This window comes from Mobula hypostoma, chromosome 2, assembly GCF_963921235.1.
Source record: "Mobula hypostoma chromosome 2, sMobHyp1.1, whole genome shotgun sequence".
In the NCBI taxonomy this organism is placed as follows: domain Eukaryota; kingdom Metazoa; phylum Chordata; class Chondrichthyes; order Myliobatiformes; family Myliobatidae; genus Mobula; species Mobula hypostoma.
Genome location: NC_086098.1, coordinates 173,854,453 through 173,869,283, shown reverse-complemented (window position 1 = coordinate 173,869,283; position 14,831 = coordinate 173,854,453). Strand labels below are relative to the sequence as shown.

General features: G+C 45.9%; 1 protein-coding gene across 4 annotated transcripts in view; it reads right to left on the bottom strand.

The window, feature by feature from the left end:
- LOC134342682 (protein CBFA2T1-like) overlaps window positions 1–8,793 on the bottom strand; it is a 198,534-nt gene extending 189,741 nt beyond the window's left edge. For 2 of the 4 annotated variants that reach the window (XM_063041094.1, XM_063041095.1), the window contains exon 1: window positions 8,613–8,768. In XM_063041094.1, coding sequence (XP_062897164.1) covers window positions 8,613–8,640 — 28 coding nt within the window. In that variant the 5' untranslated portion in view covers window positions 8,641–8,768. Of the gene's footprint in view, window positions 1–8,612 lie in introns of all 4 variants that reach the window. The other 2 variants (XM_063041101.1, XM_063041098.1) reach the window with 2 other exon arrangements.
- Between the last annotated feature and the right edge of the window lie 6,038 nt (window positions 8,794–14,831).

The following is a 14,831-nucleotide window of genomic DNA, read 5'->3' as shown; positions in this document are numbered from 1 at the left end:
TGCCCAATGGGCTCTCACTTCCGCGAGTTGCTTGCACTTGTGTGGCTGTTAGGGTGGTGCTTCGAGTGAACAGTTTTTAAATAGCCTAAGCTACCTGTGATTGAGTTCAAAAAACATTGATTTTTGTCACTGAGAGTTGGCGAGAAGTGAGCAGTAAGACAATTCGGAACAGTTTTGCTCACTGTAGTTTCAAGCATTCAGGCTTGGGGACGCCAGAAACGGCCGGGAGTGAAAATGAAATGATTTCACTACTTCAACAAGTTAGGGACTATGAAGAATTTGAAGGCATCAACAATCATTTTCAATGTTACAATAAAAATCAGGATTTGGAGGATATAATTGTCAAAAACATTGTATGAAGGCAGTCCATTATCTGCACAGGTATCTGGGCTGAGTTTGTTCATTTACAATCAATCAAAAGAACATGGCAGGGTACACAAGTTTAATTCCTCCGTCAACAACCATTAGGAACTAATACAGCTTTATACTACTGTATTAACATTGGCTGTGTTCTAATCTGTTCTGTATTTCACTCGAATACATAATTTGCAACTCAGTTAAACAATAGCTTATCTCTTTTATTTCTTTTTAACTATTTACATGAAACTTTGGCTAATTGGGGCAGACGCTTAATTGGCCAAAATGTACAAGTCCTGATGTGTCCTAAATAAGCGGAATTCACTGTACTGTTAACGGTAATCAATTTTGAGAATGAATTTTACTTTGACTTTGAGGTTATTCAAGCTGCCATACAAATGCAAATTTTGTCCCCTCTTGCTCCAATATTGTTCTAGTTATGCTCCCACACCCCAAAATTGCTCCATGGCCTTACAACACATACCAAATGGTGGAGGAACTCAGCAGGCCAGGCAGCATCTATGGAAAAGAGTACAGTCGACGTTTCAGGCTGAGACTACTTCCACGGGTCTGATGATGCCTCACCCTGCCTTACCTCTTACAGATGGGTTTCCCAACCTTTTTAATGTCATGGACCCCTATCATTAACCAAGGCACCCGTGAACACCAGGTTGGGAACACCTGCAACACACTCACAAAATGCTGGAGGAACTCAGCAGGTCAGGCAGCATCTATGGAGAGGAATAGATTTTTTTTCAATCTGAGACCCTTCATCAGGATTGGAAAGGGTGGCAGGAGAAGCCAGTAAAAGCAGGCGGGGTAAAGGGAAGGAGTACAAGCTGGCAGGTGATGGGTTATGATGAGGAGGATGGTGGATGCGGGGAGGGAGGGCTAAAGAAAGAATCTGGGAGGTTGAGTGTGGGAGAGGTAAAGGGCTGAAAAAGGAATCTGACAGGAGAGGAGCGTGGATCATGGGAGACAGGGAAGGAGGAGGGGAAACAGAGGGAGCTGGTGGGCATGTGAGTGGAAGGGAAAATCCGAGGGGGAGCCAGTGCGGGGATTGGAAAAAGGGAGAAGGGGAAGGGGGGAGAAATTAATGGAAGTTAAGAGAAATCGATATTCATATCTCATCAAGTTGGAGGATGCACGGACAGAATATGAGGTGTTGCTCCTCCAACCTGAATGTGACCTCATCCTGGCAGTAGAGAAGGTGATGGGCTGACATGTCAGAATGGGAAAGGGGAGTGGAATTAAAATGGTTTGACCACAGGGAAAATCCTGCTTCTCGCAGACAGAGTGAAGGTGTTCGGTCCAGGTTACAATTGATCTCACTGCCCTCTGCTTATATTCCACACCTGCTACTCTGACGAGTCAGGCCTCCCCACCCTATCCCCCACTGATCGCTGTCTGTATCTTCAACCGTCCTCACTGTCTCTCTGAATCCCTCCACTTCCTCATAACACTCAGTTTAACAAAGCCCTTGTTCACGCTTTCTAATCTGGCTTAATGTCTGTTATCCCTGGTACATCTGTGCAATGGGTTTGGGATGTTTTCCTGCAATAAATGTGCCATGAGAATGAAGATGTATAGAAAACAATTGCTGCCTGCGTGACCGCATTACCATTGGCTGAGTACTTCACAGTAAAGTTAGAAACGACCCATTTCATTCACAACATTGTTGTTTCCATATTTTGGTATCTACACAGTAATTGAATCTATCACTTGTTCTGATTGCAGTGTTAATGACCCATGTAACAACAACAAATAACACCTCAATGTTACTTGTTCACATAACCCCACTGCTATACGTAGAACACACACTCCACAGTTATTAACCCTACATAACACTGATGCTCTTCCTGTACAACACACTCCATCTTTAGTAACCATCATATATTCATTGTCAGGGGTTGTGTATAAACAGCACAAACTGCAGTTGTAATCCTGGGGATGAAAGGGTGAACATAAATAGAACGTTTGATGACTCTGTGCCTCTACTCGCAGGCGCTTAGAAGAAAGAGAGAGGGTATCTCATTGAAATCTATCAAATACTGAAAGGGCTAGATAGAGTGGATGTGGAGAGGATGTCTCCCATGGTGGGGGAGTCTAGGACCAGAGGACACAAACTCAAATAGAAGGGCATCCCTTTAGGACAGAGATGAGAGGAATGTCTTTAGCCAGAGGGTGGTGAATCTGTGGAATTCATCACCACAGACAGCTATGGAGGCCAAGTCACTGGGTATATTTAAAGAGGTGGTTGATAGCTTCTTGATCAGTAAGGGCATCAAAGGTTATGGGGAGAAGGCAGGGGAATGAGGTTGAGAGGGATAATAAATCAGCCATGATAGAATGTCGGAGGAGTTGTGATGGGCCGAATGGCCTAATTCTGCTCCTAGGACGTTTAGTCGTTCAGCCCATATATGGAACAAGTACAGCAAAATGGTTCTCACTAGATACAAGGCAGACTGGAGTTAATTGGGCCTTCAGTTAATTAAGACAATCACTTATTTGGGACCATTCTTAAAGAACAAAAACTAATTGAGAAAACAGCCAGGATTCCCATTGCTTATTTGGGAAACTCTGCCATTTAAACAGGGCAGGAGACTGCTGCCGAATAATCAGTCACATGCACTTTCTTGGCCATTAGACACTACACCACGCTTTGAGCAAACAGTTTTTAAATAACTTCAGTTGCCTGTGCTTCTGTTCAGAAATTAACAAATTATCTCACTGATGGTTGGCGAGAAATAAGCAATAAAATGATTCAGAAATGTTTTGCTCACTGCAGTTTCAAGCATTGAGATTTGGAGATGCCAAAAATGGTCAGGATTGAAAATGAAACAATTTTATTACTTCTACTACTTAGGAATAACGAAAAATTTGAAGGTATCGACAATCATCCTGAATGTTACAATGAAAATGAAGATTTGGAGGGTGCAATCATTGACTGTCCATTATCTACACTGTGCTGATTTTGTTCATTTACAGTCAAAAGAATGCGACATAGATGAATTAATCTACCAATAACTATTGGGAATTGATACACAATTTTATAGTACAGAAGTAGTATTGTTAGTGTTCTGACTTGATCTGTGTTTCATTTAATTCACATATTTTTATACCCAGTTTGTCTTCTTTATACATTTCAGCTATTTCCATGAAACACCAGTATCCCAGGGACTGGCACCTACTCACTATATCACTGCCCGAGCAAGGATGTCAACAACACTATGACAGGTGTCAATGTCTACCAAGCTGACACCAATCACTTCCTCCGTCAGGTCCCAAAACAACATTCCCACAGGTCTCATTTCAAATTCAAAGTCAAGTTAATGGTCACATGCACAAGTAGATGTGCGTACGGGTGCCCTGAAGAAGCTCTCCACATCAGTGCCTCCTCATTAGCAACATGGTAACTTCCAACCAACAGGAGCCCATAAATCTCCAGGGTAGCTGGACTGCCCCTGGGTCACAATAATTAACACCTGTGAAGAGCCTCCTGCCTCAACCCCGGAAATCACCCCCAGGGACTGTTCTGATGCAAAAACCGAGGAGACGCAGAAGTTAATTAACCACAGGCACAAGGTATTCTTGAATTGGAAGCTACACAATCTCTCAGGGCACAAGAGACAATTCCAAAGGCACCCAGTGCTGGGGGTGTAACAAGACAATGTTATCTGCAGTACTGTGCAAAAGTCTTGGGCACATATATACAGCTAGTACAGTACTTTGTCAACCAGAAGCAGAGAGCAAGCTTGTAAATCTGGCGGGAGCATAGGATGTTGGGACTGTCAAGGCTGGACCGCCGCAGGAGGGGTGTCAAACAGGTGGCAGAGACGGAGTGCCAGGGGTGGAAGGTGTGGCGTGGGTGCAGACACATCCAGCCCTAAGGCACCAGGCAAGGTCATTCTGACTCCAAACAATTGGTTTGTAGATCATTACAGGATGTCTCTCTGGTGCTTCCCACTCCCTCCCCTCTCCGTTCCCCTTTTTCCCAACCATGATTCCCCTCTCCCTCCCCCCTCCATCCCGGTTTTCCCAACCATGATTCCTCTCTCCCTGTCCCATTCCCACTCTCAGTCCACAATAGAGACCCATATCAGAATCAGGTTTATCATCACCCACATACGTCATGAAATCTGTTTTTTTGCTGCAGCAGCAGTACAGTGCAATACATAAAATTACTCCAGTACTGTGCAAAGTCTTAGGCTCCCTAGCTACATATACATGCCTGAGACTTTTGTACAGTACCATAAATATAAGTGCAAAGAACACAGAACACATAAAACACACTGCCCGTGACCATGTATGCATCACCCATACTGAGGAGTCACTGATCATGTATGTAATATATGTGAAAACTTAAATAAGAGACCACAGATGCTGGAATCCCAGAGCAACACACAAATCGCTGGCAGAATGTGGGTCAGGCTGCAGCTGTGGAGGGGAATGTACAACCCACATTCAGAGTTGGGACCTCTCAACAGATGAACGGTCTCAACCCATAAAATTGTCCTTTCCTCTCTACTGACACTGCTTAACCTGGTGAGCTCCCCCAGCACCTTTTGTATGTTATACGCATACCATGCTACAACTGACCGTGTTAGTCCACATGTAATTTATGTGAAAACACACACCTCTTCATTCTCTTTGGGGTCATCCTTTGGGTGCTTCACTAGATGGTCTTGACAGTTCTGAATATATTCAAGCCACGGGGGGGACGGTGGGGTGGAGATATGTCTCTATCAAACAACAGGAATTCTGCAGATGCTGGAAATTCAAGCAACACACATAAAAGTTGCTGGTGAACGCAGCAGGCCAGGCAGCATCTCTAGGAAGAGGTGCTGCCTGGCCTGCTGCGTTCACCAGCAACTTTTATGTGTGTTGCGACTCTCTCAAAGGAGATTTAAGGTGCTCTTTCATTCCGCTAGCCTGCAAGCCACTCTTGGGCAAGGTGTAGCACCCAATTAGCCCCCCAGATCAGGGTCAACTAAAGCCATGGGAGCAGCAGATGCACATCACAAGTCCTGGTTATGCGATCACTGACAACATGCAGACAACCTCTGAAGAGTACTGAAATGGCTGGGGTCACCCGTCTTGTAAAGACACTGCTCAGAAGGCAATGGCAAACCACTTCTGTTGAAAAATTTGCCAAGAACAATCACGGGCATGGAAGTACCATGATCGCCCACAGCACATAAATGAACGATGGATAAGTTGTAAGCTCTCCTGCACTCTTTCAAAGTCAAGTCAAAGTAAATTTATTATCGCAGTATATATATGTCACCATATGCTACCTTGAGTTTCACTTCCTTACAGGCATTCACAGAAAAATAAGAAACACAACAGAGTTCATGAAAAACTATATATAAACAATGATTGACAAACAAACAATGTGCAAAGGACAAATTGCGTAAATAATATATATATATTGAGAAAATGAGTTGTAGGATATTTGAAAGAGAGTCTGAAGGTTGTGGAATCAGTTCAGTTTGAGGTGAGTGAAGGTATCCATGCTGGTTCAAAAGGCTGATGGTTGAAGGGTAATAACTGTTCCTGAACCTCGTGGTATGGGACCTTAGGCTCCTGCACCTCCTTCCTGCAAAATAGTTTTCTCTTAAATTGTGGTGGGAGTTTCCCATCCAGGAATGCCTGGTGTTTTAGAAACATAGAAACATAGAAAATAGGTGCAGGAGTAGGCCATTCGGCCCTTCGAGCCTGCACCGCCATTTATTATGATCATGGCTGATCATCCAACTCAAAACCCAGCCTTTCTGTGATTGTGATCAGTTCCTGCCCTTTCTGCTAGGGAGACAGGGGAACCAAGAACGGTAACTTTGCCAGGCCAATTTCACAGGTGTCGGGAACCTATCATGTGGAGTTGGCTCCAGTGGGCACTGAGGTGACACTAGCATTCCAAACCAGGCTCTCTGTCCACTTCCACGGGCGTGCAAAGCAAAGGGTTAAAACAGCAGTATCCACTATGCAGGTCCTCCATCAGCTAGGACACAGCTACCATCAGGGAGGTGGTACAAGAGCATAAAGGCACACACAACATTTTAGGAACAGCTTCTTCCCCTCTGCCATCAGATTTCTCAATGGATAATGAAACCGTTATAAAATTTAATTTTAAAATATACTTCCTAATGTAACTTACATCAAAGTTGCTGGTGAACGCAGCAGGCCAGGCAGCATCTCTAGGAAGAGGCGCAGTCGACGTTTCAGGCCGAGACCCTTCGTCAGGACTAACTGAAGGAAGAGTGAGTAAGGGATTTGAAAGCTGGAGGGGGAGGGGGAGATGCAAAATTTTTGCATCTCCCCCTCCCCCTCCAGCTTTCAAATCCCTTACTCACTCTTCCTTCAGTTAGTCCTGACGAAGGGTCTCGGCCTGAAACGTCGACTGCGCCTCTTCCTAGAGATGCTGCCTGGCCTGCTGCGTTCACCAGCAACTTTGATGTGTGTTGCTTGAATTTCCAGCATCTGCAGAATTCCTGTTGTTTGCGTCCTAATGTAACTTACAGCTTTTAAAAATTATGTACTGCAATGCACTGCCAGTGACATTCTGATTCGGAGGTTCAAGGACATTCTCAAAGGCTCTGGGAATTCAGCCCTGGTCACTGAACACTCACCTACACACTGTGAGTAGTTAACAGCATTCAATTAACCCACCAACCCACAAATCTTTGGTCCGTAGCAGGAAACCTGAGCACCCGGCGGAACTCACACCGTTTTGGGGGAGTACTTGCAAACTCCACATAGACAGCACCAGAAATCAGGATTGAACTCAGGGCGGCTGGAGTTGTGAAGCAGAACTGTACCCCTGTGAGCCTCCCTGTGTCGGCAGAGAGCCCACAGTGTTTTCCACATCATCCTCACATGTGGACAGGGAGAGGGTACTTCCAATAATGGGCAAGTCTTGGACCAGGGGGCACAGCCTCAGAATACAAGCTAGTCCCTTCAAAACAGAGACGAGGGTGAATTTCTTTAGCCAGAGGGTGGTGAATCTGTGGAATTCATCGCCACAGATGGCTGTGGAGGCCAAGTCATTGGGTATAGTTAAAGTGGAGGTTGATAGGTTCCTGATTACTTAGGAAGTGAAAGGTTATGGGGAGAAGGCAGGAGAGTGGGGTTGAGAGTTTTAATAAATCAGCCGTGATCGAAAGGCAGAACACAATGCGTTAAATGGCCCAATTCTGCTCCTGTATCTTATGGTCTTGCAAATAAATGAAGTAATAGCACCAACATGTTGGAATCTACAGCCAATGGGAAAAGAGAACTTCACATACATCTCCCAGAAGAAAAGGTCAAAAGAAACGCACCAACTCTCCCCGACCAGTCACCGATCCATCGTGGCGTCTCCCCTCACTAATAACTATACAAAGTCTGGGTCCTACACTGGCCACAACAGTCCCCTCACCGCCACCCCCTGCCGAAACGGAGGCGTTAATCCCAAGGGGCTACTTTAAGAAAGAGATATTAACGCACGATTGGCAATGTATGTATCATACCAAACTGAAATTGACCTTGTAAGTACATCGCAAACCGCACCGATCCTGACCATGTATACATAACACATAGAACAATGTTACTTTGCATGTCTATATTACACGTATTACTCCGTTACTGACCACGTACGTGTAACATGTTGCTGCATTACCGCACTAACTACACAAAACCATTATTACACTGGACATAAGAAAGTAAGAGGTGTACAATTTACAAATTATGATCAAAGATCAACAATACATATAAAAAGTTGAAAGTTTTTAAATATCAAAAAAATTCCAAAAGAAAATTCCAACTTTGTTATTCTTTCTTTATACACTGTAATAAACATCAGCATGTTTTTTTGGCAAGGATTCCTCTTCGGATATAGACAAGCAGTTACAAGTACCGACCTTGCCGCCAGAGTCACCCTAAAGCGGGACTCGACACAATACCACCAACACTCCGCGTGTTTCCGAAGTTTCCCTCCACTTCGCTAAAAATCACACGGGACTCGAAAGCAAACACGTCTCACGCCAAAGATTCTCTCTTTCTCCCGCATCCACCCCCCCCCCACTCCTTCAGATCGATTGTTTTAAGGCAACTCTTGATCTTCACCAAAACCTCTGGCTCGGTAGAACTTTTTTTTATAGAGTGGGAGAGATGGTGGTCTTTTGCAAAAATACAATGTTGTAACTATTTACCCACCACCACGACCACGAGCTTAACAAAGAATCAACAACGAGACAACACCCACGGGTCTCACTCACTGTGATAAGATCCAGAAATCCCCACCATTTCGCCTTTTGGCGCTGGAAAACTTTCGCGGTGTCCTGGAGTTGCGGCGCGCAGTAAGAGCTCCACTTTGTCTCTGGATGGGAGTTGTTTTTGTCCGTGTGGTGATGACCTCTCCCCCCCTCCCTCTCAAGAGCCCCTCTCCAAGTCTGATCGATTCGCCAGACCCCGAATGGAATCGAGCATGACCAAGACTTCAAAGGCGCCAACTCAGCCAATGTTTGCAGGAGGCAGCCTCTCCACTTTGCATACCATTTGGATAAACTACCCGAGCTAGCAGATCGAACAGACGGCTAATTGTACACTCTAACCATCCCCACCCCCTCCATTCTGTATATCTTCAGGCGATTTCCCAATGCACCCGGGGAGTTGGTTCAAATTTAAATTAGACACTTTTCTTCTTCTGCGCTTCTTTGCAATTTTCGCGAAACGACTCGTATCACACCAGCCCCTAAAAGCCAAAAAAAAACTATTTTAATTAAAAGAATACAGCCGCAAAATCAAGCGAGACTCGCCAAACTTAATGTGATTCTGGGCGACGTCGTCAACAACAAGTTGTATTTAGGTAGCTCCAGGTGTTTGGAGCGATATCAAACAACATCGGCCGGGGGTAAGGAGATATTAACACAGACTTGGTTAAGTGGGTGGGTTTTAGGGAAGAACTTGAAGGGCGGGAGGGGCTGCAGTGTTCAGAGAGGGAACTGCGAAGTACAGTAGCTAGGTTCGCAAGTGGGAGAAGCCGGCCCGCCGAGGGATGATTGTAGAGAGGATGTTTCCGTTTGCGGAGCAATGGGGACTCGTGGCCACTGTTCGAAAACAGGGGGTCGCCTTTTTATAAAAGAACTAGAAGATAGAACACGACAGCACAATACAGGCCCTTCGGCCCACAATGTCGTGCCGACTTTTTAACCTAATGCAAAAGCAATCCGTCCCTCATAGGCCTCCATAGTTCTGTCATCCATGTGGCTATCTAACAGTTTCTTATATGCTCCTAAGGTATCTGCTTCATCACTACCCCTAACAGGGTGTTTAATGCACTCACCACTCCCTGTGTAAAAATTTACCTCTGTCACTTCTCCCCCCACCCCCACCCTGCCATTAGCTTAAAATTATACCTTCTTGTTTTAGCTATTTCTGCTCTGGGGAGAAAAACCTTTGGATATCCACACTTGTAAACCCTTGATCTAGTCACCTCTCACCCTCCTTGGTTCCAAAGAGAAAAGCGCCAGCTCGCTCAACCTTTCCTCATAAAACATGCTCTCTAATCCAGGTGAAATACTGGTAAATCTCATCTGCACCCTCTCTAAAGCTTCCACATCCTTCCTACAATGAGGTGACCAGAACTGAAGATGAGGTGAATTTTTCTCTCTCAGGGGCCGATGAGACTTTCACCAGCAACTCTACTCCCTTATAGATTTGGCATGCCGCCGCACAGACCAATAAATCCCCCCAGAGACAGCGTTGAACGTCTCCTGGCTGGTTGCAGCATAGCTTGATGGGACAATTCTAATGGTACACACGAGTACAAGAAGATGCGGCCAAGGCCCAACACAGGCTCAGTCCTCCCCGTCATCTACAGGTGGCCCTTCTGCAAGAAGGCGGCGTCTATCAGCAAAGATCCCCATCACCAAGGACATGCCCTCTTCTCACAGCTATCAGGTAGGTGACAGTAACATAGGGGTTATCCCTTACCTTGTGGCTAAAGGGATCGGGTGAACGGAGAGAAGGGAGGTACAGGGTTCTGAGTTGGATGATCAGCCATGATTGTACTGAATGGCAGTGCAGGCTCGAAGGGCCGAATGGCCTACTCCTGCACTTATTTTCTATGTTTCTATATTTCTATCACAATTGAGCAACCACCGGTGGATTCAATTCCTGTCGCTGACTGTAAGGAGCTTGTACGTTCTCCCCGTAACTGTGTGAGTTTCCTCCAGGTGCTTCAGTTTCCTCTCACTGTCCAAAGACGTACAGGCTAGCGTTAGTAAATGTGGACACACTATGCTGGTGCCGGGAACATGACGACACTTGGAGCCTGCCCAATCCTTGCTGCTATGATTTGTTGCAAATTTCATTGGCTGTTTCGAGTTACATGTGATAAATAAAACTAATCCTTTTAAAATCTTTACATTCCACAGCCTGAAATCCCAGCTCCGGGTTCAGGTACAGCTATTTTCCTACAACCATCCAGTCCCTGAACTGACCTACACAACCCTTACCTTACCTCAGCAATGGAATGCTGCACCAACAATGACTTGTCTATACCTCCTCCATCACCACCATTCAGGGTCCCAAACTGTCCTTCCAGGTGAAGTGACACTTCACCTATGAGTCTGTTGGGATCATCTATTGATCCCGGTGAGGGCTCCTCCACTTCAGTGAGATCCAGCACAGGTTGGGAGGCTGCTTGCTCCAGCAACTTCGCTCCATCTCCTGCAAAAAGCAGGCTCCCCCGGTGACCAACCATCCATTTCAATTCTTGTTCACATTCCCACGTCTGCCTTTGGTGTCCTCTCCTGCCATGATGAGCAAATCTCAGATCGGACGAGCAACACCTCATATTCCATCTGGGTAGCCTCCAAAATGATGGCATAAACATTAATTTCTCTAACTTGGTAATGTCTTCCCCCCTCTTTTTCTTCCATTCCCCATTCTGGTTACATTCTCAGCCCTTCTCTTCTCCCCACCAGCCCATCACCTCCCTCTGCTTCCCTCTCTCCCATGGTCCACTCTCCTCGCCTACTAGATTCCTTCATTTGCAGTTCTTTCCCTCTTCTATCTTTCAACTCCCAGTTTCTCATTTCATCCCTCTCACTCATCCACCAACCTTCCCCTTCACCTGGTTCCACCTATCACCTGCCAGTATGTATTCTTTCCTCTCCCCCTCACCTTCTTATTCTGGCTTCTTCCCGCTTTCTTTCCAGTCTCGATGAAGAGTTTTGGCCCAAAATATCAACAGTTTATTCCCCTTTATAGATGCTGTCTGACTTACTGAGTTCCTCCAGCATTTTGTGTGTATCTATTAGTATAATAGTTGCTGGTGAATGCAGCAGGCCAGGCAGCATCTATAGGAAGAAGTACAGTCGACATTTCGGGCCGAGACCCTTCGTCAGGACTAACTGAAAGAAGAGCTAGTAAGAGATTTGAAAGTGGGAGGGGGAGGGGGAGATCTGAAATGATAGGAGAAGACAGGAGGGGGAGGGATGGAGCCAAGAGCTGGACAGGTGATTGGCAAAAGGGATATGAGAGGATCATGGGACAGGAGGCCGAGGGAGAAAGAAAAGGGGGAGGGGGGGGAAAAAGCCCAGAGGATGGGCAAGGGGTATAGTGAGAGGGACAGAGGGAGAAAAAGGAGAGAGAAAGAATGTGTGTATATAAATAAATAACGGATAGGGTACGCGGGAGAGGTGGGGCATTAGTGGAAGTTTGAGAAGTCAATGATCATGCCATCAGGTTGGAGGCTACCCAGACAGAATATAAGATTTTCGTCTGGATAGCCTCCAACCTGATGGCATGAACATTGACTTCTCAACCTTCCGCTAATGCCCCCCTCCCATACCCCATCCGTTATTTATTTATATACACACATTCCTTTTCTTTCTCTCCTTTTTCTCCCTCTGTCCCTCTCACTATACCCCTTGCCTATCCTCTGGGCTTTTTCCCCCCCTCCCCCTTTTCTTTCTCCCTGGGCCTCCTGTCCCATGATCCTCTCATATCCCCTTTTGCCTATCACCTGTCCAGCTCTCGGCTCTATCCCTCCCCCTCCTGTCTTCTCCTATCATTTTGCATCTCCCCCTCCCCCTCCAGCTTTCAAATCCCTTACTCACTCTTCCTTCAGTTAGTCCTGACGAAGGGTCTCGGCCTGAAACGTTGACTGCACCTCTTCCAAGAGATGCTGCCTGGCCTGCTGCATTCACCAGCAACTTTTATGTGTGTTGCTTGAAATTCCTGCATCTGCAGATTTCCTCGTGTTTGCGTGTATCTATTGTTTGTTTTTTGTTTAATGTCATTTCCTGTACACAAGTGTAAAGGAGGACAAAATAATTGTTACTCCAGATCCAATGCAGCACAAAAACAATAAGATAAAGTGCACAATAATAAAAAAAACATAATAAATGTGAACTTACATACAGTAGCTTATACACTGTACATATGTAGACTGATTGTATGTCCATAAGGTGACACGAGGCACAGCAGTGTCTGTACATGAGGTGGCTCTGACAGGAAATGATAAAGTAGTGGTGGTGGGGTGGGTTAGTGGGTGGAGATGTTGATGAGCCTTCCTGCTTGGGGACAGTGACTGTTTTTGAGTCTGGTGGTCGTGGTGTGGATGATACGTAGCCTCGTCTCTGATGGGAGTGGGAGCAACAGTCCACGAGCAGGGTGGGTGAGATCCTTCATAATGTTACTGGCTCTTTATCAGCATGTTTCTGTATATACAATACTGTGCAAAAGTCTTAGGCACATGTATATAGTAGAATACCAAAGACTTTTGCACAGTACTATAGTAATTTTATGTATTGCGCTGTACCACTGCCACAAAAAAAACCTAATTTAATGACAGGGTGTGCCTGCACCGATGCAATCTCTTGCCTCTGGGGGTTTTTCTCTGCCTCTTGTCCCACACATTTCCTGTGGTGCTCTACCCTTGACATTCCTGACATCCTTTGCAAGCCAGACTTACAAACTCGCTCTCTGCTCCACCTTAAAAAGTACGGTACTGGGCAAAATTCTTAGGCATCCTAAGTGTATATACGCGCCTAAGACTCTTACGCAGTGCTGTATAGTCATAGTCATACTTTATTGATCCTGGGGGAAATTGGTTTTTGTTACAGTTGCACCATAAATAATTAAATAGTAATAAAACCATAAATAGTTAAATAGTAATATGTAAATTATGCCAGGAAATAAGTCCAGGACCAGCCTATTGGCTCAGGGTGTCTGACCCTCCAAGGGAGGAGTTGTAAAGTTTGATGGCCACAGGCAGGAATGACTTCCTATGACGCTCTGTGTTGCATCTCAGTGGAATGAGTCTCTGGCTGAATGTACTCCTGTGCCCAACCAGTACATTATGTAGTGGATGGGAGACATTGTCCAAGATGGCAGGCAACTTAGACAGCATCCTCTTTTCAGACACCACCGTGAGAGAGTCCAGTTCCATTCCCACAACATCACTGGCCTTATGAATGAGTTTGTTGATTCTGTTGGTGTCTGCTACCCTCAGCCTGCTGCCCCAGCACACAACAGCAAACATGATCGCACTGGCCACCACAGACTCGTAGAACATCCTCAGCATCGTCCGGCAGATGTTAAAGGACCTCAGTCTCCTCAGGAAATAGAGACGGCTCTGACCCTTCTTGCAGACAGCCTCAGTGTTCTTTGACCAGTCCAGTTTATTGTCAGTTCGTATCCCCAGGTATTTGTAATCCTCCACCATGTCCACACTGACCCCCTGGATGGAAACGGGTCGCCAGTACCTTAGCTCCCCTCAGGTCCACCACCAGCTCCTTTGTTGTACTTTGATGACAGGTGGGCTGGTGTCAGTGGTACTTTGGGCAGTTTTGATTACCAATTGTAGAGCCTTCCTATCTGCCACAGTGCAGTTTCCGAACCGTGCAAAGATGCTCTCCACTGTCGAAGGTCACGAGCATGGATGTGCATAGTCCAGCTTTCTTCCGCCTCCTCAGAAACTAAAGGCATTGGTGAGGTTTCTTGACTAAGTAGAATGTGTTCTGGGTCCACATGGAGGTTGTGTGAAATGTGCACTTCCAGGAGTTTGAAACTGCTCACAGTTTCCACCAGTGTACTGCCAATATGAAGCGGGTTGTGAGTAGTGCAAGTTCTCCTGAAGTCAATAACCATCTCCTTTGTCTTTTGAGGAAATGGTTATTTGCCTGGCACAAGGCCTCGAGCTCTTCCGCCTCCTCTCTGTGGCCTGTCTTTATCGCTGTTGGTGATGAGGCCCACCACTGTCATCTCATTGGTGAACTGGATAATGTGATTGCTCGGGCGTTTGACTGTGCAGTCGTGTGAGCTGAAAGTAGAGCAATGGGCTCAGCACACAGCTTTGGGGGGATCCCATGTTGAGGATGATGGGGAGGGAGGAGCGGTTGTACATCCTGACTGTCCGAGGTCTGTTGGTTAGGAAATCCAACACACAGCTGCACAGAAGTGTATTTAGACTGAGGGGGTGGAGT